This window comes from Spea bombifrons, chromosome 3, assembly GCF_027358695.1.
Source record: "Spea bombifrons isolate aSpeBom1 chromosome 3, aSpeBom1.2.pri, whole genome shotgun sequence".
NCBI lineage: Eukaryota > Metazoa > Chordata > Amphibia > Anura > Pelobatidae > Spea > Spea bombifrons.
In genome coordinates this window covers 29,286,166-29,310,297 of record NC_071089.1, presented here as the reverse complement: position 1 = coordinate 29,310,297, position 24,132 = coordinate 29,286,166, and the positions used below count along the sequence as shown (strand labels likewise).

Genomic DNA, 24,132 nt, shown 5'->3' with positions numbered 1-24,132 from the left:
CCACAATTTAGTGCCACTAATCCTTTTTAATAGGATACACAGATTGAAATATAGTAAATAACACAAAACCTTTACTTTATGACCAAACACACACACACCAAGACAGGCTCTGCCACACCAACACTGAAGCACACACAGGACAGGCTCTGCCACACCTACACCCAAACACACACAGACATACCAGGATGGGCTCTGCCACACCGACACACCAAAGCCCCACCAGGACAGGCTCTGCCACACCGACACCCAGACACACACACCAGGACAGGCTCTGCAACACTGACACCCAGACACACACACACCAGGACAGGCTCTGCCACATAGACACCAAAACACACACACCAGGACAGGTTCTGCCACACAGACACTCAAACACACACACACACACACACACACACCGGGAAGGGCTCTGCCACACCGACATCCAAACACACACACCAGGACAGGCTCTGCCACACCAACACACACACCAGGACAGGCTATGCCACACCATCACCCAAACATACACCAGGACAGGGTCTGCCACACCAACACACAAACACACACACCAGGACAGGCTATGCCACACCAACACCCAAACATACACCAGGACAGGGTCTGCCACACCGACACACACCAGGATTAATAAATTGGCAAATACAATAGTGCTTTTTCTTTATTCCTAGCAGGGTGAAAAAGTACAAAAAGCCTTGGATATGTTTATCTGGCTTTTTTTATTCTGGATTAGCTTCTCCTAACGTGTCAGCTCCTGCGGGACACTTGCTAACAATTGAGCTCTATGCCATCAGTCAACAGCTGAATTGTCACTATATCACTACGTTCAATCTAAAAACCAGAGTGACTGTATAAAAGGAGAATTTAGAATTATTTGATTTGTTTGGAAACACCAAGGGAAGGCACCAGTGCAGTTTCATCTATAAAGCATTTTTTGTGATTAGAACAGCTTTGTTATTAAGGAGTGTAGGTGCACAAAAAAAAAATAGGTGCTGGTAACACAAAAATAACAAAATAGAGGATCAGCTCTATGTTACTGCCAAAATAACAGTCCAGAACCTAAGAACAAGAAGTAAATGCTGCTGCTCCTATGGTTAACACTTAACACGTATATTCGGGGGGGGGGCTTTGTGCAATCTGTAAGCACTGCTATAAAGCTTTGTTCAATGTACTGAATAGTAAAATGTAGGAAATTAAAAAGTGACAGATCCTCTTTGCAGGAGGACCTTGTAATGCTCAATACTCTTCTTTTTGTTATTTCTGCACTAAAATATCACTTTGATATAACAAAACTTTTTTAGCATTTGGCATTTGTTCAGTGTAATTTTTGGCAAGAAAAAAAGATGGTTGAGTTTGCAAACTCTGGGTCCCTTAAAGAGCCAGTAATCGTTTAAAATAACTTCGGTTATACCGAGAAAAGCCAAAGTTATCTTTAATTCTGTCCTAGAATTGTCAGGAAATATGTTATGTGATGACGTATTGGAGCTGTCCGACTGACAGCTGGTGGGCTGCAGATGTGTATTGAGGACTACTCCTTTCGATGCCCAAATGATATTGGGAATTTAGTTAGGATCCCCTTTACTGATCTTGGTAAAAATTGGTCGACGACCAAACCACTTCAAGCAGGCTGTGTGAAAGCAGCTTGTAACTTAGGAAACACTGCCTTTTCTCAAAAACATTGAGGGCATTAGATAAATAACCTTGTGTTCTTCAAAAGAGACCAAATTGATCTGTACGTTTTCCTGGCACTTAAAGTTAGTCTTGTTGTATTTCTCCATATTTCTGTTTATTGCCTAAAGCTACTACTCTTTCTAGGTCCACATTTCTCTCTCTCCTACCTCAGACCTGTCTCCTGCTCTCCAGGTACTGTTCTGCTTTCTGCTTCTTACTTTTGGAATGCATTTTTGTTTAACTTAATTTCCCCCCTTTCATCATAACTATACAGTACACATTTGGATTTAATCAGTACCATATCATTATTCATTTTTGCATATAACAACTTTAGCAATACTATTATTCTAGTATACGGATGTGTAAAAACAGCAAATTCAATGCATGAATCCCATGTATATGAATGGCATTTTCATAGTTAATACTGAAATTACAAACCAGTCATGTGATATACAGTATGATTTTATATATCTGCACTTTACCAAAGTGCATAAAACATCTATAGCATATAATGTGTTTAAATGTATTTAAACAATAGTCTGGAAGGAAATATAAACAGTTTACAGTAAGATTGATCGAACGGATCACTGGCTTTACAATTGCACAATGTTTTTGAGGAATGTTCACTTATTTCCACCCTTTTTACCCTTTTAAACTTATGAAGCTCATAGGGATGAGCAATTTGTATGCTGGTGGATAGTAGTTACATACCAATGAAGAGCCAGGGACATACATACCGTATGTTTCTCAAGCATTGTATTGCTCATGTTTGACATAGTTCTGAGAACTTCCTTTTAAGAAACCATCTCCCCTTCAATCACAACGAAAAAGAGATCTGTAACTAGATCTTATAAAGGCCAAAGGAAGGATGTGACATCACATTCTTGCTACTTGCGTCATAAGGCCCTCACAAGATGAATGAACGTGAGCAACATTACAGGATTTTTCATTTAGTAGATCACCAGGGAAACCCACAAAATTTTATGATAAAGTGGGCCTGGGAGAATGGGCCTCGAAAGTTCTTTTTGTTAAGGAAGTGGGAGAAAAAATAGTGTGAAGAACATTTTAGATTGAAGACTTTAACTAATTTATTCTGTCCGGACTAGTATAGCGGAAGGGAGTTAACAGCTCAGAATTCACATTACCAAGGAATGGTATTATTTATTTGTAAAAGAGCCCGGGACATAAAATTATAAGGACTCACATGTATTAAAAAATAAACATGGTATCTGTAATTAACTGCAGGTTCCTATTTTTTTTTATATTCTTACAACAGTCAAGAAAGACAGCTCCTGAAAGTTGGCAAATATCAAAATGAGAAATGCTGTCATTCTTTTGGTTGTAACAATGGTATTTAAATGATGCTACTGTTAAGTTATCTCCTTCATTCCTTTCTTCATTCTTGCACTGTCAATAAGAAACATTAAAGAATATTACTTGTGAGAGTTTGGTAAATAGACTCCAGCAGATCTCCATTGCTCAAAGACTTTTGTTTTTTGTTTTCCTCTGTATGCTAATTAACACTATCATTCCACCATAAAAATTTAAAGCATTCCTCCAATTAAAATGTGAAGTGAATACCATGATAAATAGTAAGATACATGGTGTTACATATTTACATCAGATGTAAAATTAAATAAATAACAATAAAATATACATATATTTTCTATTAAATTTCCAGTGTTTGCACTACAATATATTGGGTGATCATATTCTGTAGCACTAACTATATATTAACCATATGATTGTTTGGACAGATAATCAAAATTCTTTGCTTTCTTCCAACAGTTATTTGTCACCTTCCTTGCATCAATGGAGGACAGTGCATCGCTCGAGACAAATGTCACTGCCCCCCTAATTTTACCGGCAAGCTCTGTCAGATCCCAGTCCATAATGGCAACCTCCAGAAACCATATTCACAACAACAACAACATACACTGAAGGCTACTGGTCCCCATGTGATTCACTCTACACATACTTTGCCTCTAACTGTGACCGGACAACAAGGAATTAAAGGTACGTGGTCCTCGTAAATTACCATGTAAAGAGACATAGGTGCGTTGTCAATTTATTGTTGAAATTATGATACTGCATACCTACTGGTTCTGCAGGGTCACACAGTAGCCGCTAAGTGTAGAAGGCTAAATACGTTTTAGAGGTTATCCGGTTTGGGGTACATGTGAGTCAACCACTACTCACCAGCATAGCCTTTTAGTAACCCTTCGGAAGTGGAACTGCACACCTCTCTTCTGATTTGGTTGCACAAATTTCAAAAATATGTAAATATGTTGATTAATACAGAAACATATACATAATCTAATGTGTTCAAGTTCTAAATTAGCTATAATTTGGTTTGGGCTTGCATTTGGAGGTGTAGTAGGATAAACAAAAGACAATCCTCCATCAATAGAGGAAGCACATTCATGATGTTCACTAGCCATTGACATTATCCTAAAATGAAGGATGAATTGTTGGCTACCCCTGATGTATAATATAAGTCCCTAGCTTAGAGCAACATTTGTCATCATTGGTTTTAGAGGTTGTAACAGAAGTTAAAGTATAGTTAGCTAGGAACCTTGCAGAACACAACCACTATAGAAAGGTGCCCTCTCCTTGTGTACAAATGAATTGTGGCTGATTTTGATTGTTCTGGGCGACTATTGATTCAATGTATGAAACCGGCTGCTAGAACATTGGGACATTATATTGTTCATTCTCGAGGAGGTCACAATATGATTGTATCTGTTTTTAACCAATGATATATTAGCAAAATTTTCGATGTAATATGTACATAATGCCTTCTGTTGTTTGTGCTTAGTTTGTGGCATTTTAAGTTTTTGTGAAAGAGAAAAATAACCGTAAGTAAAAAAAAGGAATAGTAATATGATAATTTCATGCATTTTTTAATAGTGAATTTCCCACCAAATATGGTCAACATACATGTCAAGCATCCCCCAGAAGCCTCTGTACAATTTCATCAGGTGTCCAGAATAGAGAGCTCCTCTTCTACACAGAAGAAGGACAGTCAGATTGGACAAACTCAGATCTCTTATCATGGCATCCAGAAGCATAATTTACCACACAACGTGTATCCACACCAGCAGACCATACCCAATGTGTATCCAGTCTCTGCAAAAACCCAACTTGGACGCTGTTTCCAAGAAACTACAGGCACTCAAGTAAGTAAAACAATATGTGAGGTGGGATGTGAAAGTTGCTTAGGTACCCCGACAGGTACTTTACATGAACCTTACCTCACCCTCATCTATAAAGAATGGATATAAAAGTACTTTTTGATACATTATAAGTACTTTTTGAAAACATTTTCAGTTTTTATTTTGTTTGTATGGTAATTCTATCGAAATTAAATAAGACTTATCTTATGGTCCCTCGCCTCCTCCGTTTTCTGAAGATTCTCTCTTCAAGCAGCCAATGAGTGGCAAGAAAGCTCTCCCATTAAAATCAATGGTGCGGCTTTCCACACATGCGGTTGAGAGAAGCAGATAATCAGCAAGAAATTAATGATAAAACAAACAAGTTTATTAAAAGTGTTAAGTAGTGTTTACAGTAGACTTGGGCACCGGCCAACTCTTCTTGTTCGTCTTTGTGGGGGGGGGAAATCTTCGTATTCCACGAATATTCACCTGTTCCTGTGTTCGTTTCGGACAAATATTCATGTACATTCTTTAGTTTTTTTTTTTAGAAGGGGTTAATACGTGGTTAACGCGGTATGCAGCAGCTTTGGCGCCAGGATTTTAAAGGTGCGTACGAGCAATTCTATTCGTCCCCGCCAGGGGCCTCCTCTGCCATCAACCAATGAAGTACAGCTGCTCTTCAATGGTTGATGTCAGACGAGCTCCCTGCTGGCGGCCAATAGAGTCGCTTGTACGTACTTTTAAAATACTGGCACAGATACTCGGCCTGGGGAGAGCACGGTGCGCGATCCTATGGGTTTCCGCTCCCGTTAACCCCTGCGATGCTGCGTAGATAAGGTAGGCTACCAGGGAAGGGACCAGGGAGATTAGTTGGAGATATTAACGAAGACGAACACGAAGATTCTTCATATTGTGTGTCTTCGTTTACGTTTTACCGCCGTCATGTTCGTTTCTTCGGCACTCGGGCTGAACAACGAATACGAATGCAGAAGTCTAGTTTACAGCAATGCTATTGCTTAGAAGGGTATTACAAATCAGGAATCTAAACAATGTGTATACAATTATCCTACTGCCACCAGTGTGTAATTCACAATTGCTAAAAGTCAGCGTGTTCATTTTTAATATAACCAGGTTTTATAAAAAAAAATAACACATTATTTTTGTAATATTTAAAGTTTTATTTGGCGTGCTTATTAAATACCAACATATGAGAGTGAGTTGAGAAAATAAAAAGTCGCAGTTGGGTCCAGGGTGAGGTGTTAGAAAATGTCTTTATAGGAGAAAGCAAAGAAATGGTGCACTCAGAAGACATCAGGTTTTAGGTTTCCTGAAACTATGAATTGAATAAGATGTAATATTAGTTGTCATCATACTTTTTATTTTAGTTATAGTATTTGTAAAATAGGCATCCGCATAAACTGTAGGTATGAGCCCTTGCTTTTTTAGTATTTGTGGTCCAGTCCATCTGCAAAGTTCATTTTTGGTTTTCTATAGTTTAATTTAACCCCCAAACTGTAGACAGTCTGGAATTTATTGAAAGGATTGCTCAGATGTTTGATACATTATCTGTTTGCTTAATATATCCAAATGGATTGTTTACCCCAGGGTCTGTATTCATAGAATTGTACATGATACTGCCACTGTTTTGAGTTTATTTAACTTTCTATGACTTCACAGCGCCTTATGACAACCATTATTATGCCTGAAAATAAATCAAGGACTTTGGATGCTATTTTTCTTGCTTGGACAAAGCTAAATGCAAATGAAATTAATTTAGCCAAAAGACTGTTCTGGCTGAATCACCGGGAAGGCCTAATGCATCCAGCATATGCCACAATTTACAAGCTTAGTTTAAAAGCCTCAAGCTTCTTATTTTCAAAATGAATGTTACTTCCCTCGAATTTCCATGAGCCTTTTTGGGCTGAAGCCCTTGTTAAATATGGCATAACTTCCAACATTAGAGATTGGGAAAGTAGGACATCCCTCCCCCCCAGACTGCAGGCCCTTTTCTTTTTCTTTCTTTCTTTCTTTCTTTCTTTCTTTCTTTCTTTCTTTCTTTCTTTCTTTCTTTCTTTCTTTCTTTCTTTCTTTCTTTCTCTTTCTTTCTCTCTTTTTTTGTTTGTTTCTTTCTTTCTTTCTTTCTTTCTTTCTTTCTTCAAAATCATCTTATCCAAAAGAGTGACTACAGTGTGTTAAAATAGAAGGCAGCAACAAGGCTTGTTTGGTGGAACTATACCTGCCAATTGCAGCTTCTGTTTATGATCCAAATCCCTTTCTCTTTTTTTCTTCCTCTGATATCCTTCAGTTGCAGGAGCTTAAAATGTTTGCTGGGTATGCATAAAAGCCATACCTGGAAACTTTCTAAATGAGCTAACTCTGAGACTAAATATTAATGTATTAACCCTTAAAAAGCCCATTGTGAAGATATGTTACCTAAATGGCTCTATTATGGAAAATCATGGCAATCTTTACTTGTCATTATTGGAAGAGACACTTAATTGAGGATATCAACCATAACATACTGGTATCAAAAGCACTATTTGGGATATATATATATATATATATATATATAATCACAGCAGTGTAGAAAAGGAAGGAATACGCTGCCGACTGTATGACCCCCCCCAGATTGGCCCTATTCTATTGCTGAAAACACGAGACATGAGGGTCTTGAGACTCAAAAATATATATATTTCTATATATTTCTTTCTTTCTTTCTTTCTTTCTTTCTTTCTTTCTTTCTCTTTCTTTCTCTCTTTTTTTGTTTGTTTCTTTCTTTCTTTCTTTCTTTCTTCAAAATCATCTTATCCAAAAGAGTGACTACAGTGTGTTAAAATAGAAGGCAGCAACAAGGCTTGTTTGGTGGAACTATACCTGCCAATTGCAGCTTCTGTTTATGATCCAAATCCCTTTCTCTTTTTTTCTTCCTCTGACATGAGGGTCTTGAGACTCAAAAATATATATATTTCTAGGACATCCCAAAGAGAATAAAAAAGGTACCTACAAGGTGCTTACATCATTAAACCCTTGATTTATACTTGTGCTCTTGGATCTTATAGCACATGTTGATGTATAAATATACCTTTCTAATGGATTACAGTAAATAATATATGAGCACAAGTGCACACTAAAGGCATACTCCATACAAAGCATTTTTTTCCAAAATCAAAATATTGATTTTAAAAATACTTCAGCCAGCCCCGGTGTGAGATGCCATTGCCTGCAAATGAACCATCAAATTTGAACAGTTTGCATCGTCAGAAAAAATAAATCAGGTGTTTGACATTTGAAACACTTTTCCCACGGGCGGTATTATCCAGGCATAAGTTGGGATTGAAAAATAATCACTCTAGCCAATGGAAAAGCTGTCTGGAATTTCTTAAAATTCATGGTTTGGCATAACACATCTTAAAAGCAAATAAGCCGTTAAGAACCAAGGTAGATACATTTAAGGATACACCATGGATACTATGTATTGATCTAAATCACCCATATCAGAGGATTTCGAATGTAACAAAGAATGCCCGATCGAGCCAATACTAATTCTGATTTCTGACAGCTCCCATTTAAATGAGACAATTCTTATTTTCATGCCAGGAAGTCACTGTATTCAAAAGCCTTAGAAAAATAGTATTTTGCATGAAAAATAATAAACAAAACTTTTTAAAATTACCATGTATCAAACTGTTTTTAAATATTAGTTATATTTGTTATTCATTTTTATTATTTCTTCTTTAAATGAGGGGAAAAGCTACCGTTGATAGAGTTGCAAAATAGAAAATGCTTATGAGTGAATGCCACTAGACATTGACATACCACGGCCTACTCTGGATTGTTTGCTTCTTTGGTTAATATAGTGAAAGAGTTGAAACATGTATGGGGCAGGCATGCGATTATTCTGAATGTAAGACAAGATCAAGAACCAAATAATGTTTGATGTTTATAAAACAGGAAAAACTGGGCAGACTGACTTGGCCAAATGTTTCTTATCGGCCGCTAAACTCTGTGTTTCTAATAGGCTGTACATTATACATCCAGGTGATTAATGATTGTAAAGCTGATAGAACCTCTAAATAATTTCAGGTAATCTGTATATAACTTTTTTGAATGTTAGGTGAAAGCAAGCAGCAAATCCTTACTCCTGCCGTTAAGATGACGCATAATGGTAGCTCAGAGCACACTACACTGAGTATAGTATAGTATTGTCGATTTCTCAGAAATAAAGTTGTATTTTATATAATTTCCACAGTCACTGTAAGTAGGGTAGCATTGACTCAAATTTGGTGTGACCTTTTAAATGTAAGGGTTGTTAGTGCTGTTCACCAACATACTGTATGTCTGAGATTGTATGTGGATACCTGATCTTTGTGCTCTGCTCTTCTGAGGAGGCTTTCTACAAGATTTTGGTGTGTGTCTGTAGGATATTGTGCTGCTTAGCCAAAAGAGCATTTGTGAGGCAAGACAATGATGTTAGACGAGAAGGCCTGACTCTCAATCAGAGTTAATAACACCCCAAATATGTTCAGTGGGGTTAAGGTCAGGACTCCTTCCAGGTCACTTAAATTCCTTCACACCAAACTCTTCAAACAATGTCTTTATGAACCTTGAACAGGGTCTTCCCCCAAACTGGTGCCACAAAGTTGGAAGCTTTCAATTGTCTAAGATGTCTTTGTATGCTGCAGCATTAATACTACTGAAACTAAGAGGCCTAGCCTAGTCTGAAAAATAGTCCCAGACCATAATCCCTCCTCCACCAAACATTACTGTAGGCTCTATGCGTTCTGGAAGGTAGTGTTCTACTGGCATCATAATAGCCCATTCTACTGCCAATGTTTGTTTATGGAGATGGCTGCCTATATGCTTGATTTTATACACCTGTGAGCAATGGATGTGGCTGAAACACCCAAACCCAATCATTAGTAGGGGTGTCCACATACTCCTGGTCGTATTGTGTAAATAGGTAGTTAATTCAAGCCTCTCTTACGTCAATGATAAACTGGAGATCATCTTTTTTCAAGGCACATAATGTAAAGTTAAGAGTTTCACACAATAACTGGAGCACTTTTGTTCTTTCAGTAGAGTTATTTCACCCTCTCCCAAGTATCAAACCTTCATTGCAAGAATACATCCCTACAATACATTTTTCTGTTGAAATAATAAAACAACAACATGATAAAATAAACATTTTTACTTCATATGCATTATATGAATAAAACTGTATTGAGACCTTTAAAAACCACTGTCCTTGATAGTTGTAATTTTCCCAAGCAATTTTCTTTCTTTTCTTTTTTTTACTATACTCTGCAAGAACATTTGGTCTGTGGGACCAGAATGCTGACATGGTGTTGGTTATGGAGGCCCTGGCAGAGACGTTATAGTATGCGATTTATTTCCTGTTTATAGTCTGCTTGGCACAACGTTGCCCAGCTGTACAAACTCATTGTTCACTTACCTCAGGCTTTCTTACGCCACAGAAATAAATTCCCAGGAATGTTCCCTGTTGCACTTTCATTTCTGGGCAAATAATAAGAAAAGTAATTAAAAGCACTCCCGTGGACCAGCGTCCTGCTGAGTTCTTTTCAGAGCTGATTAGCTGATTGTTCCTTCTCCTGCATTTTCCCGTAATAGCTATAATTTTATGAGCACATACAAAGGCAGCAGTTTGCTATTGTATAATTTTTTTTTCAAAAGGTGACAGTAAATCTTTTTTTCCCCTCATGAGTTTTAATGTTAAGCTTGTTTAGATTAAATGTGCTATCAGCTATCCTGGAGAACACAATGGTCACCACCTTTTTTGTGGTTGATCAGATCAGCATTTAGATTAGTGGTAGAAAAGAAAAACTTTAAAAACAGGCTACAGTTTGCTGCTGTCCATCTTTGTAAAAGACTCAACTCTGTTAGGGGTCTGGTTGAATTGATGAATTACCCTTTGTTGAAAACCCATAAACATTGTTTGCGAGTGATGTTCCAGGGTTATAGTAGATGTCATGGATCTGGACATCTTATGAAAACCCCTCCAAGAAGCCACATAATGCCACAGAAAAATGATGTAAGAAGCAGACACATAACTACGCAGCTGGGGTATTCCTGTAAGGAATTGTGGGACCCCTGTATTGTGGGAATTTTGATGCCGATGTCTGTATCAATCCAGACAAAGGGTGGTGGGATCAGAGATTCTGTTTAATGGTGGTGTAGCGTCCAGTGTCGCAGATCATCTGTCCCCTTTTCCCATTACACAGCTGAATGGCAAATCATGAAAACACTTTATTGGGCTTGGATCCTGTATTTTTGTAGATCATCCATTTTAACATAGGTTGTAAACAGTATAAAAGAAAAACTATAGTTAAGTAGAGAGGCTTGAATAAAAGGTACACTAAAACAAAACATGAATTAAAAACAGTTGTTTGATTCTCCCTTGAGTGGATTACATAACATTATTTAGAACATTACCCTTTACATTTTCCTCTAATCCGTTTTGAAAATGCATGGGGAACTTCTGCTCCATTCCTTGACCACCTGCTAAATGTCTTGGCCAAACACAACTCCAGTGCAAGACACACTCACATGCAGTAAGCTCCAGGACGTTCTCTGTTAAGACCCCGGTGTGCAGGTGTGGAAGGTGCTGCTTTTGATTTCAACGGGAGCATTTTCCTGACAAGAATAGTTGGATCATGAAGGAAGAGCGCAGTTGCTGCAGCAGGGAAACCTCTTCTGTGTCAGGGAAGTACTTTAATATGCATTCTTCAAAAACAATGAATATAGAAGTACTCAGACTCTTCTATAGTGGGGTGCCAGGGACATTATACTGTCTGTTTATTTATAATATATTTTTCATGCAGATTTCTGTAGTGAGGGTTAGATTATTACTTCATTCATCTCTGTCTTCTACTCAATGTTTTAGTGTGGCAAACCATTGCCGGGACTTTCCAAACAAGATGATTGCTGTGGTACCGTTGGAACTTCTTGGGGATTCAACAAATGCATGAAATGTCCAAAAAAGACAAGTAAGTAATGTCATTTTTTGATACTGAAACATACTATTCCATTTATATGTTTACAATAGAATTCCTTATATCCGACATTGTTGATGCTGGAGCTTTGCACTGTTGGCAGCCACTGAATCTTGTATTGTAGATCAGCAGCCCTTCATCTCTAAGCTGTCCATGTTCAAAAATATCGCTGCCTCCTACTTTTCTCTATTAGCTATGTCCATGTTAAATGCCATTCATACTTAATGGGGCTAATTTCCTACCTTTATCAAGGATGATGTGAGGACCAGTAGGAAACCTACTAAAAGGGTTGAGGAGCCCTCTTATAGGATCCTCCACTATGAACAGTCTAGAATACTCTCAATACTCTAACAGTCTAAGGCTGACCATAGAGACTAACTGATACTACTGACCACATTAAGCAAATTATTGGCAGTGCCCTAGAATGCCTAATAGACAAACATTGGAGAACCTTTTGGGTGGCCTTTCTAGGAGCAAGATATTACTAAAACATAAGCCAAACATTTCTACAACCACGTCTGGAATTTCACCTCTGGTGTCCCAAGGCTGATGGCTGGTGGGCCTCCTCATGCCATAAAAAACATGAAAACACATTTTTATAAGCACTCTAAGTAACAGAAAACTTCCAAAATTGGTTCAATGTGCATTTACTTCAAAAATATACGTTTCCTTACTTACATCTGTCACTTTGGATTCATTGCTTCTCTGTTGTATCTAGTTTTTCCAAAGTCCTAACTATTTGAGTATTATCTTTCCACGAATACCATATGTAACCACATAGTAATGTAATAAATGGCAGGATTTTTGCGTCCTACAATATAATAAGATGTGAGGAAACAATAGTGTATAATGGCTATGGAATTATGACTTATCATAATTTCTATGAGTAGTGAGTGAATCATATTAACTGAATGACCTGTATGTTTTTTACGTGCCAAGCTTTCCTTTAAGTTACACTAGTTGCATTTTATACCCTTCTTAGGTTACTATTTGATCACTTCAAGCAAGGGCAGGGCATGTACTTAACAATGTCTCCTGTAGTATTGCAAGTCTCCACAGGATACATGTATTATGGAATAAAGGATTTGGCAGCTATGTATGTAAATAATTTCAGAAAAGACTTACAGGGAGCTTAAACATTTATAAGATTTTCTGTTTCATGGAAAACTGCAAGTAAAATACAAATTAGTTATTTGGTTTGTGGGAAGCTTTTCTGAAAAAAGTGATTTCTATAGGTTTTTAAAGTTCAAAGAGAAAACCGATTTGTTATTTTAGTATAGCTGCATTAAGGAGCGTGAGTCCCTGGAGCATTTGTACAAAAAGAGTCCCTCTTTTCTTATGCCTATAATAATTTTCTAAGTCAACACAAATAATACATAATTAATGTTAAATAAAAAAAGAACAGCCTATCGCATGTTTCTCTACATTTCTTTATGATGTCACACCCTGTTCATATTAAGTGCTGGTATTACATTATGTTCAACCTAATCTACCGTATTTGCTCGATTATAAGACGAGGTTTTTTTCAGAGCAAATGCTCTGAAAAATACCCCTCGTCTTCTAATCGGGGTCGTCTTCTAATCAGACCTCAAATAGAGGTCTGATTAGGAGACTAAGATCCAGATCCCCCGCACCGCTGCAGGGGACCTGGATCCTCCTGTCTCACCCGACCCCCCCCATCATACACACTTACCGGTGCTTCCTGATGTGTTGCCGGGGCAGCGGGTTGACGTCTACGCGATCCGCGTAGACAACGTCCGCTGCAGCCGGAAGGAGGTGTGGCTAGCAGCGGGGGTTGTCTGCGTCCGTCGCATACACCTTCCCCGACTGTCAGAGATCAGACTTCCCCGCACCGGTGCCGCACCGGTGCGGGGAACTCTGATCTCTGACAGCCGGGGAAAGTATACGCGACGGACGCATACAAACTCCCGCTGCTAGCCACACCTCCTTCCGGCTGCAGCAGAAGGCAACGTCAACCCGCTGCCCCGGCTGGAAGCACCGGTAAGAGAGGGGGGAGAGCGGGGGAAGGGGGGTGAGAGAGGGGGGGAGAGAGAGAGAGAGAGAGAGTGTGTGTGTGTGTGTGTGTGTGTGTGTGTGTTAGTTAGTTAAATGGGGGTATAGGGTGTGTGTGTGTGTGTTAAATGGGCATAGGGCATTTCTGGAGTGGCGTTAAGGGGGCATTTAATAGAGCACTCTGCCTCCTGAAATGCCTTATACCTCCCTATATGCCACTCTGCCCCATAATATGCCTTTTAACCCCCTAATTGGCAGAGTGGCATATAGGGGTATAAGGCATTTCTGGAGGCAGAGTGCTCTATACAATACCTTTTAACTCCCTTAATGCCACTCTGCCTCCTGAAATGCCTTATACCTCCCTATATGCCACTCTGCCCCATAATATGCATTTTAACCCCCTAAATGCCAGAATGGGATATAGGGGTATAAGGCATTTCTGGAGGCAGAGTGGAACATAGGGGGGTCAAAAGGCATACCATGGGGCACAGTGGCATATAGAGGGTTAAAAGGCATATCATGGGCCACAGTGCCATATTGGAGTGGCAAGCCTGGGGGCAGATGTGCGTAACTGGGGGACAGGTTGGAAAATACAAGAAATAAAAACAAAAAAAATCTTTTTCTCAATCATAGCTTTTATTAAAAAAAATAGTTTACATGAATTAACATTTACTGGTAAAACTTTTTTCCTTTGGGGTCGTCTTATATTCAGGCTTTTTCTTTTTTTCCTAAGTTAATATTCAGATTTTGGGGGGTCGTCTTATAATCAGGGTCGTCTTATAATCGAGCAAATACGGTAATACCTGCCACTGCACATGCCATGGTTTAGTGCAGAAAAAAAGGCACTGCTCATGTGCATCCAATGAAGTCTTGTGGGATTTGACAGGACTGATGGCAAGTGGCACATAACTCCTGGACAATAATGTCCCATTAATATCTGGGCAATTGCCAAAAAATACATGACACATATCACACAACACAGTGGGAAAAAACAAGGCGCTTCCGCTCATCTAAACTGATCTAGCACTCTGCCTGGCAATTTGCTCCATGTGGTCCTTGGTTAACCTGGCCCTGGATTTCACTTATATTAAAGGAACTGTAAAATTGCTGGTCTTTTTGTTTCATCTTGAGGGTGTCCTCACCCTCTGTTTGAGAAACACTTGAAGTTACAGTGTGTCAAACTATCTGGCTGGCTGAAATTGCATTCATCTTGGTGCTAGCAACTTGCTGGCGGCTGCCAACCAAGAGGATAGGCTTCACAGAAACAGAGATCAATGAAATAAATGAAAAATAGACACAATCCCTTGAAAACATTAGCTTTTGCTAATTAACATTTGCTTGTGTTTTACAGACTATCCTGGTTATTCCCAACTGATGGAATGTCCCCAAGGCTACAAGCGGATCAATGCTACCTTCTGCCAAGGTAAAACATGTACAGCAAATATGGGAGCATTAAGAATTCAGAGTCTGCTGTGAGCAATGTTCTTATATCAAGCTGGGAACTTGATAATTATTGATATATGTTTTTTATAGAGTGCCAGCAAGTTCCGTACTGTTTTTACACTAGAGGAGAATGCAAACTTTACAATAATACCAAAAAGGACAATATAACAATAAACAATAACACCAAATTGACAATATACAAATTATCAATGAATACCCATAAGACATATTGCAGACATCTTCAGGCCCGTAGCATAAAGATTTGAAAGGACTAAGCCAAACTAGCTATCTGGCACACCGAGCAAATGCTGGTTGACGATGCCCCATGCAGTGTGCCGCTGCCAGCTGGATATGCCCCGACATCGCACTACGCCAGCATAAAAACATAACACGGGGCCTGTCATATTCATCCGTCGGCCAAACTTACAGCCGCCAGTCTTAAAAGTCTCGTAATCGCTAGTTCCTTGTTATCCTGCCCTGGAGAGGCCAATAGGGTAGTTGCCCCTCTGCCACCCCTGTAAGCCCTACCATGCCTTTCACTAAAGTTCCCATGATTGCACAGTGTTACACTGTGTAAGGTTATATACACGGAGGTTATATATCCCTCATTTTATACATATATATATATTAGTTTATATCAGTTTAAATTCACAGGCTTTTACTTTCTTGGAGTGTTGTAGACATTGTAGACATTCTGTTCTTTTTAGGCCTTTCATGTAAGTTATAAAAGTATTCAGCGAATTCTGATATGTTCGGTAGAAACAAAGGCATTCTTGGGCCCTAGCTAATATGGGAAACTTTCATAGAACTTCTACCCAGTTTTTACCACAAATTATCTTTTCAAAATCTTGATTTATCAGGTTTTGCTTACCAGGAAACACCAAGGGAATTCAGACTACTGCAATATATTTTCTTTTAAAAAAAAATATAAATTTTTTTAACAAGGTCACTGCATATTTTTTGTTAAGTAGAATGCTGATATGATATATATTCATAAATCATGATGTAATTGGATTTATCTAGAGCTGTGCAGTCATAAGTTTCAATAATACATATAATTGCTACATGGCCAGAAGCCTATGTTATGTCAGTGAATAAAATTGATGGCTAATCCTAAAGTTTTCAATCAGAAAATGCTATCATCAGTGTACTATGTATGTTTTACAAATTACCAAGTTATTTCGTCATCTAGTTGAAGTTAAATTATCTTCAGAGAGAAAGTAAATCGTCTGATTGCTTAATTAATAGTACCAGCATGTCTCATGAGGTCTGAGCTTGGTTTTTATTTTCTTTAATCATGTAGTAGTTTCTCAGTTTTGATGTTGCGTTTAGCTGTTGCTTCCATGCGTAAGATCTGCTGTGTTGTTCTTGGGACTTATCTGGAAATGTTCCAGAAATGCTGAGGTTCAGAATGTTTCCATATTCCTATTTATAAGTGAGTTTGGGGGTTTAGTGGGAAAAGCATCGCTAGGGGCAACTGGGAGTGAAAAGGGACGAATCCTAAGGTCTAGGGCCTAAAAAAGGTTGCCATTTTTATTTTTCTTTTCACCCACACTTTTTGCATTTTGTTTTGTACAAGTGTAACCATTATGATCTTAGGTCTTTATACTGGACTTGTGATCTTTTTTCTTTAAAATCTCTGAATTGTATAAACAATATTTAGCGTAGTCAAGCACTTTTTAAAATGAATATTCATTAGTAATATTAAAACTGAATTGAACAGCAAATAAAAACCATTTGGCCCACCTAGTCTATCCCTTTTCCTTGATGTAGAGGCTCAGACCCTAATCAGACCTTGGTCTTTTTTTGGATTTAGGATGGCTTTATGGCTATCCCAAGCAATTACGGAGATTTTCCATAGCATGCAGCTCAAATGCTGGAGTTTGTCAGTGATATATAACCAGCAAATAGCACCGTTTAACAAAATCATTATGTCCACATTTTTAAAGAAAATACATTAGAGTGAGATGTGATTCCATCAGGAATCTATAGCACACTTTTATAGGTCTTTTTTTCTTTAAGGAACCTTTAAATAGAGAGCGTTTTTCTTAAGAAAATTATTAAACAAAAAACAAAACCTAGAAAGTGTATCTTTTATATAATTGTGGAATTTAATCCCAATCAACCTAGCGATGTGTAATGTACTTTAAATTATTATATATATATACTTCCACATATATTTTATAAATCTACTGAGGGGTTATGGGTTTTATTTTGTTGTTTTTTTTTTAAATGTTATTTTGCTTCCTTTTCTTTCTCTATTTTAAGTAACTTTTTAAAGTAATGTATGTAAGGTTGCTGCCACTTCAATGGAAGTGGAATGAAATCTCTCCAGATATCACTTCTTTATATATTAGCTGAGAATCTATATCTGCTGTCACAGTCACTCTTTTATTGTCAACATCAAGGAATAAGCTCTCCAAGCCTGTAATAGCAGCACATGTTTACCATGACCTCAGTTATTTAAATACCTTCTATTCATATCAACACTCAATATATTTGATTTGCACATACGGCTTCTATTGTTTAAGGGCCGGCAGTGTGCTTCATGTCTGTCAGTGTAAACCACATGGCTAGTACAGTAAATGGCAAAACTCACCCTCACCTAGAGCTTAGAATGCACTCTTCTTGATAGTAACTTTGGGAAGTAAGGAGATGCTGTGGCTTCTCAATCACCACAATTTCTTTCAAAGAACTTATTATACAAATCCGGAAGGGGTCTGAGTTTTGAGATTTATATTTCATCAGGCAAACCTTGTGGTGCTCAAGGGATTATAGAGAGCTAACGATGTCTTTTAAAAGGACGGTTATGTGATAGACTTCCGTATTCTTCTGCGCCTGTACCGGAACATTCTGGGAACTGAATGCTCCCCTGTGATATAATTAAGTCCAAGCATCACAGGCGAACCATTTATATGGTGCGTTTTGTGAACTGGGTCTGTGGTTATCTACTACTTCAACCCTATGGAGAACTCTGTGAGGAATTTTAAGAATCGCCTTGTGAGCTAATTGATCAGCAGATGACTGGTCTGATTTGTTAACTTATGTTCCTTGAAATATATTGAGCTCTTCTAAGTTTAAAAAGTTCAGTTTAAGCATAGACACACAGAAGCACTGAAACCGATGTCAATTTAGAACCATTCATCTAATCTAGTCTGCCCATTGTTTCTGATATGGAAACTCATTCTTTAACTGGCCCTTATCTTATATTCAGGATGCCGTAAGCAAGATCCCATGCACACCTTAATACCTTCACTGCGGCGAAAGAGGGAGGTTTCTGGGTAGACTACAATGTGAAGTTCCCAGATATGTGAATTACCCAGAGACCCTCTGACCTTCATAAAAAGGATATAATTAACATAACCATAAAAAATTAGCTCAGTGTGTTGTTGGACCAGTGAAATTTACCTACAAAATCTGCTTACAATGTTCATCTACATGTCATGTGCATAAAGAGAGCTGATTGCAACAAAAAGAAGTAAAACCTACTTATTGTCCTTGGGATCCATCCTTTAAGAATATACAGCTGTCAACTGGAACTAGTTTCAGGAGCCAAAAACTATGATGTAATCACTGTCGTAGGAGACAACTTACTAATGTAATTTCATTATCTTTAATGGCCACCCAGTAAAGCCAGTATTACTATAACTGAATGACATTTACCGAATCAGGATTAGTTTTCTCCTTATTCATTTTTTTATCATTACTGTTTGTATGGCGCCATAGATTCCACAGTCTGAGCATATGATATTGCCATTATTGTATAGTTTCTTCTTTATTACTCATTGGAATGATAGATCCATGACTGCATTTCTTTCCTTTAACAAAACAGAAATCTTGTAAAAAAAAATATGACTTATGAGTAATCACAGGATGTTTTTTTTATGCACAAAATGTATATAGGTAACTATGAAAAGATGACCGAAAAACTTATTTGTACTTGTGATCTAAGGCTTGCGTTTTATAAATCATGCTTAAATGGGATATACAAAGTTAGATTTAGAACCATCTGTCTGAATGCTTTGTATAATTGATGTTTCATGGCTCTTTAAATGCCATGTACCGTATTGGCTCGGATATAGGCCGCCCCCGTATATAGGCCGCACCCTAAAAGTTTGGTGCTTTTTTAAAGAAAAAGTTTTTTCTTTAAAAAAAGCACCAAAAAAACATGCTGCCACTGTGTCCCCCCCGAGATATGCTGCCACTCTGTCCTCCCCCCCCGAGATATGCTGCCACTCTGTCCCCCCCCGAGATATGCTGCCACTCTGTGCTCCCCCCCAAGATACGCTGCCACTCTGTCCCCCCCGAGATACGCTGCCACTCTGTCCCCCCCCCGAGATACGCTGCCACTCTGCCCCCCCCCGACTTACCAGAGCAGACTCCCGGGTGTCTTGCGGGGCCGGAGGGGGACATCTATGCAAATCGCGTATACAACTCCCAGTGCCGGCACTCAGCGGAAGTGCTGACACCGGAAGTTGTATACGCGTATTGCGTAGATGTCTTCCGCCAGCCCTGCAAGACACCCGGGAGTCTTCTCTGGTAAGTCGGGGGGGGATGTAAAATGTATCGTGCGGACGCTTAGACAACCTCCCGTGCCGGCACCCCCCCCGTGAGAAGTGCTGGCAGGGGAGGCTGTCTGAGCGTATCAGACAGTAGGATGCAGGTCCCCTGCACCGCTGCGGGGGATCTGTATCCTAACCCCGCTGACTGCCCGGCACCCGGGACTGCATGTCCCGGGTGTCGGGCGCTAGACCCCGAATATAGGCTGCACCCCCACTTTAAAGACTTAAAGTGGGGGGAAAAAGTGCGGCCTATATTCAGGCCAATACGGTATACCACATTTATTAACCAACAACTAAATATTGGAAACGGCATAAGCAGGCATAGCACATTTTCTGATGAAAGTTTAGCGTACGCTGAAATCCAGTGTCAACCCAAACAGGAAGTTGTGATACACTTCCTGTACCCAGATTGGATTATTTTAGCAGAATGTAGAATATTGCTGATTTGACCATTCCATTGGCTACTATGCTGATAAATCCTTACACAAGAATCACGTTCTACACTTAACCCCCATTTTTTTATTTTTAGTACATATATAGTCATATTTAAAATAAGTAAACCAGAAAACTTAAAGAAATAAATGTAAAATCTGAACTGTTATGTATTTTTTTCTTCCTCAGATATTAATGAATGCCGTCTGCAAGATGTATGTCCAAATGGAGAGTGTCTAAACACCATTGGTAGTTACAGATGCACATGCAAGCTGGGCTTTGTGCCAGATCCCACATTATCTGCCTGTGTAGGTGAGTCAAGACAATTAGATCACATGTTTATACTGCAAATATATTCTTAGAAATGAATGGACACCCAATGACTAGACACTGGTGCTTGCAAAGTGAGTTGACTTCTACACCCTTAATCAAATAATCTGCTAAAAACAAAGTGGGCTTGTTTACTAAACACTAAGCAAAATAAGTCAAGTTAGTGTTTTTAGCAGTAACTAGGAAAGTAAAGGTAAGTTGACCTACAGATTTGCATCCTGGTGATTTTTATAATAGCCACCTTTTATGTTGAGCCAGTTTGTTATTCCAGGGAAGAATCATAACACGCGTGAACTCACTGAGCTAACAAAGCAATATTGACTACACTTGACATATGAACCGCATGTCCTCTATCCAGAAGCTGAGAGACTGTTGAGTTACAATTGTGCCTTTTATTGGAAGCTTCCTAGCACCTCTAACTGCAAAAATCATTCTTGAATAATGGGTAATAAAGTCTGCAGCAGTTAAGTTTTCAGTTGATACCTGATCTGACCTGCTAAAGGTCTTTGTGGTGCTAGACCTAGTCTGCCAGTATACGCCACTGCCCACTGTCAGTGTTGCACTCAGCATACATTTTATTACAAGCACCTTGTGTAGTTGACTTGTGCATTTGGATTCATATGAATTGCAAATTTACTGATCGAGAAAGGACGTAGCCGGAAGTGCCGCCACATTGCAAATTTAGGGCAAATTGATGTCCCTTTTGGTGACGTCCTCTTCCCCGATTAGAGCATTGGGGAGAGGCCGACACCGAAAGCGCTGACATTTTAGTGGAAGTTCCTGCTGGGATATGTCCGCGGAGATGCGGACAAAGATACAAAATAGCAGATTGACAAGCGAAGATAGAAAAGAAGGGAGAAAAAAAGAAGATGCAGAAGCAGAAATGGTTGTCAGAAGCGGAAGTGGTCGGCATAGAAGGCAGGGAAACATTTAGAGAGCGTGAGAGAGATAGTGAGTGAGAATGAGAGCGTGACACTGGGCAATGAATTTAGTCTCCAAAATAAAAATGCCCCCAACTTGTCGGCCGTACCAAAAGGGTAGGGAACGTAATTCTTTGCCCGAAAATGAATGGGCCAATAATAAACTGAAAAATATGTCTGAAATGTTTTTGGCCCATTTGCACATGTCTATTGTATACTGAGACTTCTTATTTCTCTATCTACATCTGTACTTGATTGTTTCGAGGATTTGTAGATTTGATCAAGATTGTTATGGCTAGAAAACTTACCTCACCACAGGAGAGTCTATTTTTAATGTAGCACATGCGGTATACTAAATAACGGACCTTGCTTATACTTTACACACACATTCCTTTAATGGATAATTTGTGTTCCACGAAGCAAAGCTCTAATACAACAGAAAGAAATGTGATACCCCTTCAATAATGTCTTAGTGATTTCAATGCTTCCTCATCAGGATTCATTCCAATTTTTATATTCAGGGATAGTTTATACTATTGTTACCCCCAATTGATATGACATTTTAAACCTGTTTTTCATAAACTTTTGAAATTCCAGTAGAAATAGCTCATTGGAATATTGATGTCTTTATAAATTATTAAATTATACTTAGAAAAAAAAATGTTGGCATCTCAGTGCACTAAAATCACATTTATAATATTGTTCCTATTGGGAATTATAATTCCTGGACCCCAATGGACGATTTCCTAAGGGGATTTAAACTTTCTCTGGGTTAAAGTTTACCAAAACATTATTATCTCTGTAGCGATCATGGTATCCATGCACCTAAAGTGATTTAGACTGCGGCTGTTTCTCCAATGGGTAAATTATATCTGCTCTGGTCATTGTAGCTTGCCTTTAGGCGGTAGGTTAGGGAACCAAAAATGATGTAGCCAAGACACATGATTTCTTATGTTTTTAATTATCTCAACTTTGTTAATCAAGTTAAGATGGCTTAAGATTATATGTGTCTAATGAGACATAGAAGTGTTACCCCAACAGGTCATGTCTGTTAGGGAACTGATCTGCAGGTAGGTGGGTTGGTTAAGTGTGTTGGTGTAACCGTGCATTTCTTGTCACACATACTTATTGTTATTATTATTATCTTTTATTTATATAGCGCCAACAGTTTACGCAGCGCTTAATACAAATATCTGTTTGTAAACTCAATGCAAAACCATAAACCACTGCCTTCTAGCATATTTCATAGAAAGTCAATACACATATACAGATTTAATTAGTGTCGGTGGGAGGAAGACTTCATCTTTGGATCCCTGCATAATTAAATTAGGTTATATTCTCAGTAAATCTGTAGGAGGTAAGATATCTCGTTTTATTCAATTTCAAAAACAAGCTCCCTTGATGCTAATCAGGATATATTAAGAGACCGGGCTAAATCCGGATGTATGTAGGCAGTGCATTCTATGTCCAGTCTGGGCATTAACGGGCAGCCCGTGGATACTTAACCCAAGTGCTATATTTAACAGAAACCTGCAATATGAGATTTTTAGTCATCATTGCTATTAGTTACGGCACATTAAGTCATTTCTACATTGTCAGGGAAGATAAAATTTCATCTTATTGAAAGCGAACAGCGAGGTGATCTCACCACTGGAGAATCTGAGATACATACAGTATCCGATTTTAATAAAATACATAGTGTACTAAACTAAGAACATTTTTCAGGGAAGAATCATGTTGCAGTCGTTTATGCTTATTGATCGTTTTAAGAGTTTGCGTGTGAACGACTTGTCTGACATATACAGACATGTGTATTTGTGTAAGCCATCTGTTTGCTTTAAATAAAGATTGTGCTGGATTACTAGTTAGTCCTCCGTTTCACCCTTTGAACCATAAATAAAAAATCAAAAAAGGTTTCTGTTGATCTGTGGGTTTAAGGTACTCCCAATAGAACAGGAAGGAGAGACAAATATGCAAATACGACATGTGGGTTTGCGGGCGAGTTACTTCAATTGAAGTCCATTTTAAGCGGCTAGCCATATTGTTTTTCTAGAACAAGAAGGGCTGATCTTGCCTATGCATCAAGTAGGGCCAGCTCAGCCCTATATATATATATATATATAGGATCCCTTTGTCGGTGTACAATTTCAGTATCTATGTCTATTTCTAAAAACCACTTCTGTACATTCCATCTAGTAGCAGTTTGTAATTTCAGTGAGACTTTAAAAGTCCAAGGCAAGTTTATTTTAGTATTGGACTTTGCCAAGGAAGCTTTAGCCTCACTTTGCAGTGTCATGAGTTGGGCTGGCAGCTTGCCTTTCACGCTCACAACCGCATACTGTTGCCAGGCTGTTCACACATTGACTATATTCTGCACTATGTATATTAAAAAAAAATCTATCTGCAGGCGATATCCACTTTCCTAGACTATAAGACTTTTAAAATCTCAGTGGGATATTAAACAACACGGAAATGAAATAGCTCAGGAGGGGATGGAGATGATGGTAAAATATTATGACTTTACCAGCGGCTGGTATTATACCAACATGCTAAAAGAGAATTCCTCTGCATAATCATAATGATGTGGAAAACAAGAATGTAT

At 38.6% G+C, this 24,132-nt stretch overlaps 1 protein-coding gene across 2 annotated transcripts in view; it reads left to right on the top strand.

Moving 5' to 3' along the window:
* LTBP1 (latent transforming growth factor beta binding protein 1) overlaps window positions 1–24,132 on the top strand; it is a 140,616-nt gene that overhangs the window by 69,591 nt on the left and 46,893 nt on the right. For both annotated transcript variants that reach the window (XM_053458561.1, XM_053458560.1), the window contains 5 exons: window positions 3,454–3,681; window positions 4,576–4,844; window positions 11,722–11,824; window positions 15,195–15,266; window positions 20,470–20,592. In XM_053458561.1, the coding sequence (XP_053314536.1) occupies window positions 3,454–3,681; window positions 4,576–4,844; window positions 11,722–11,824; window positions 15,195–15,266; window positions 20,470–20,592 (795 nt within the window). The remainder of the gene's footprint in view (window positions 1–3,453; window positions 3,682–4,575; window positions 4,845–11,721; window positions 11,825–15,194; window positions 15,267–20,469; window positions 20,593–24,132) is intronic.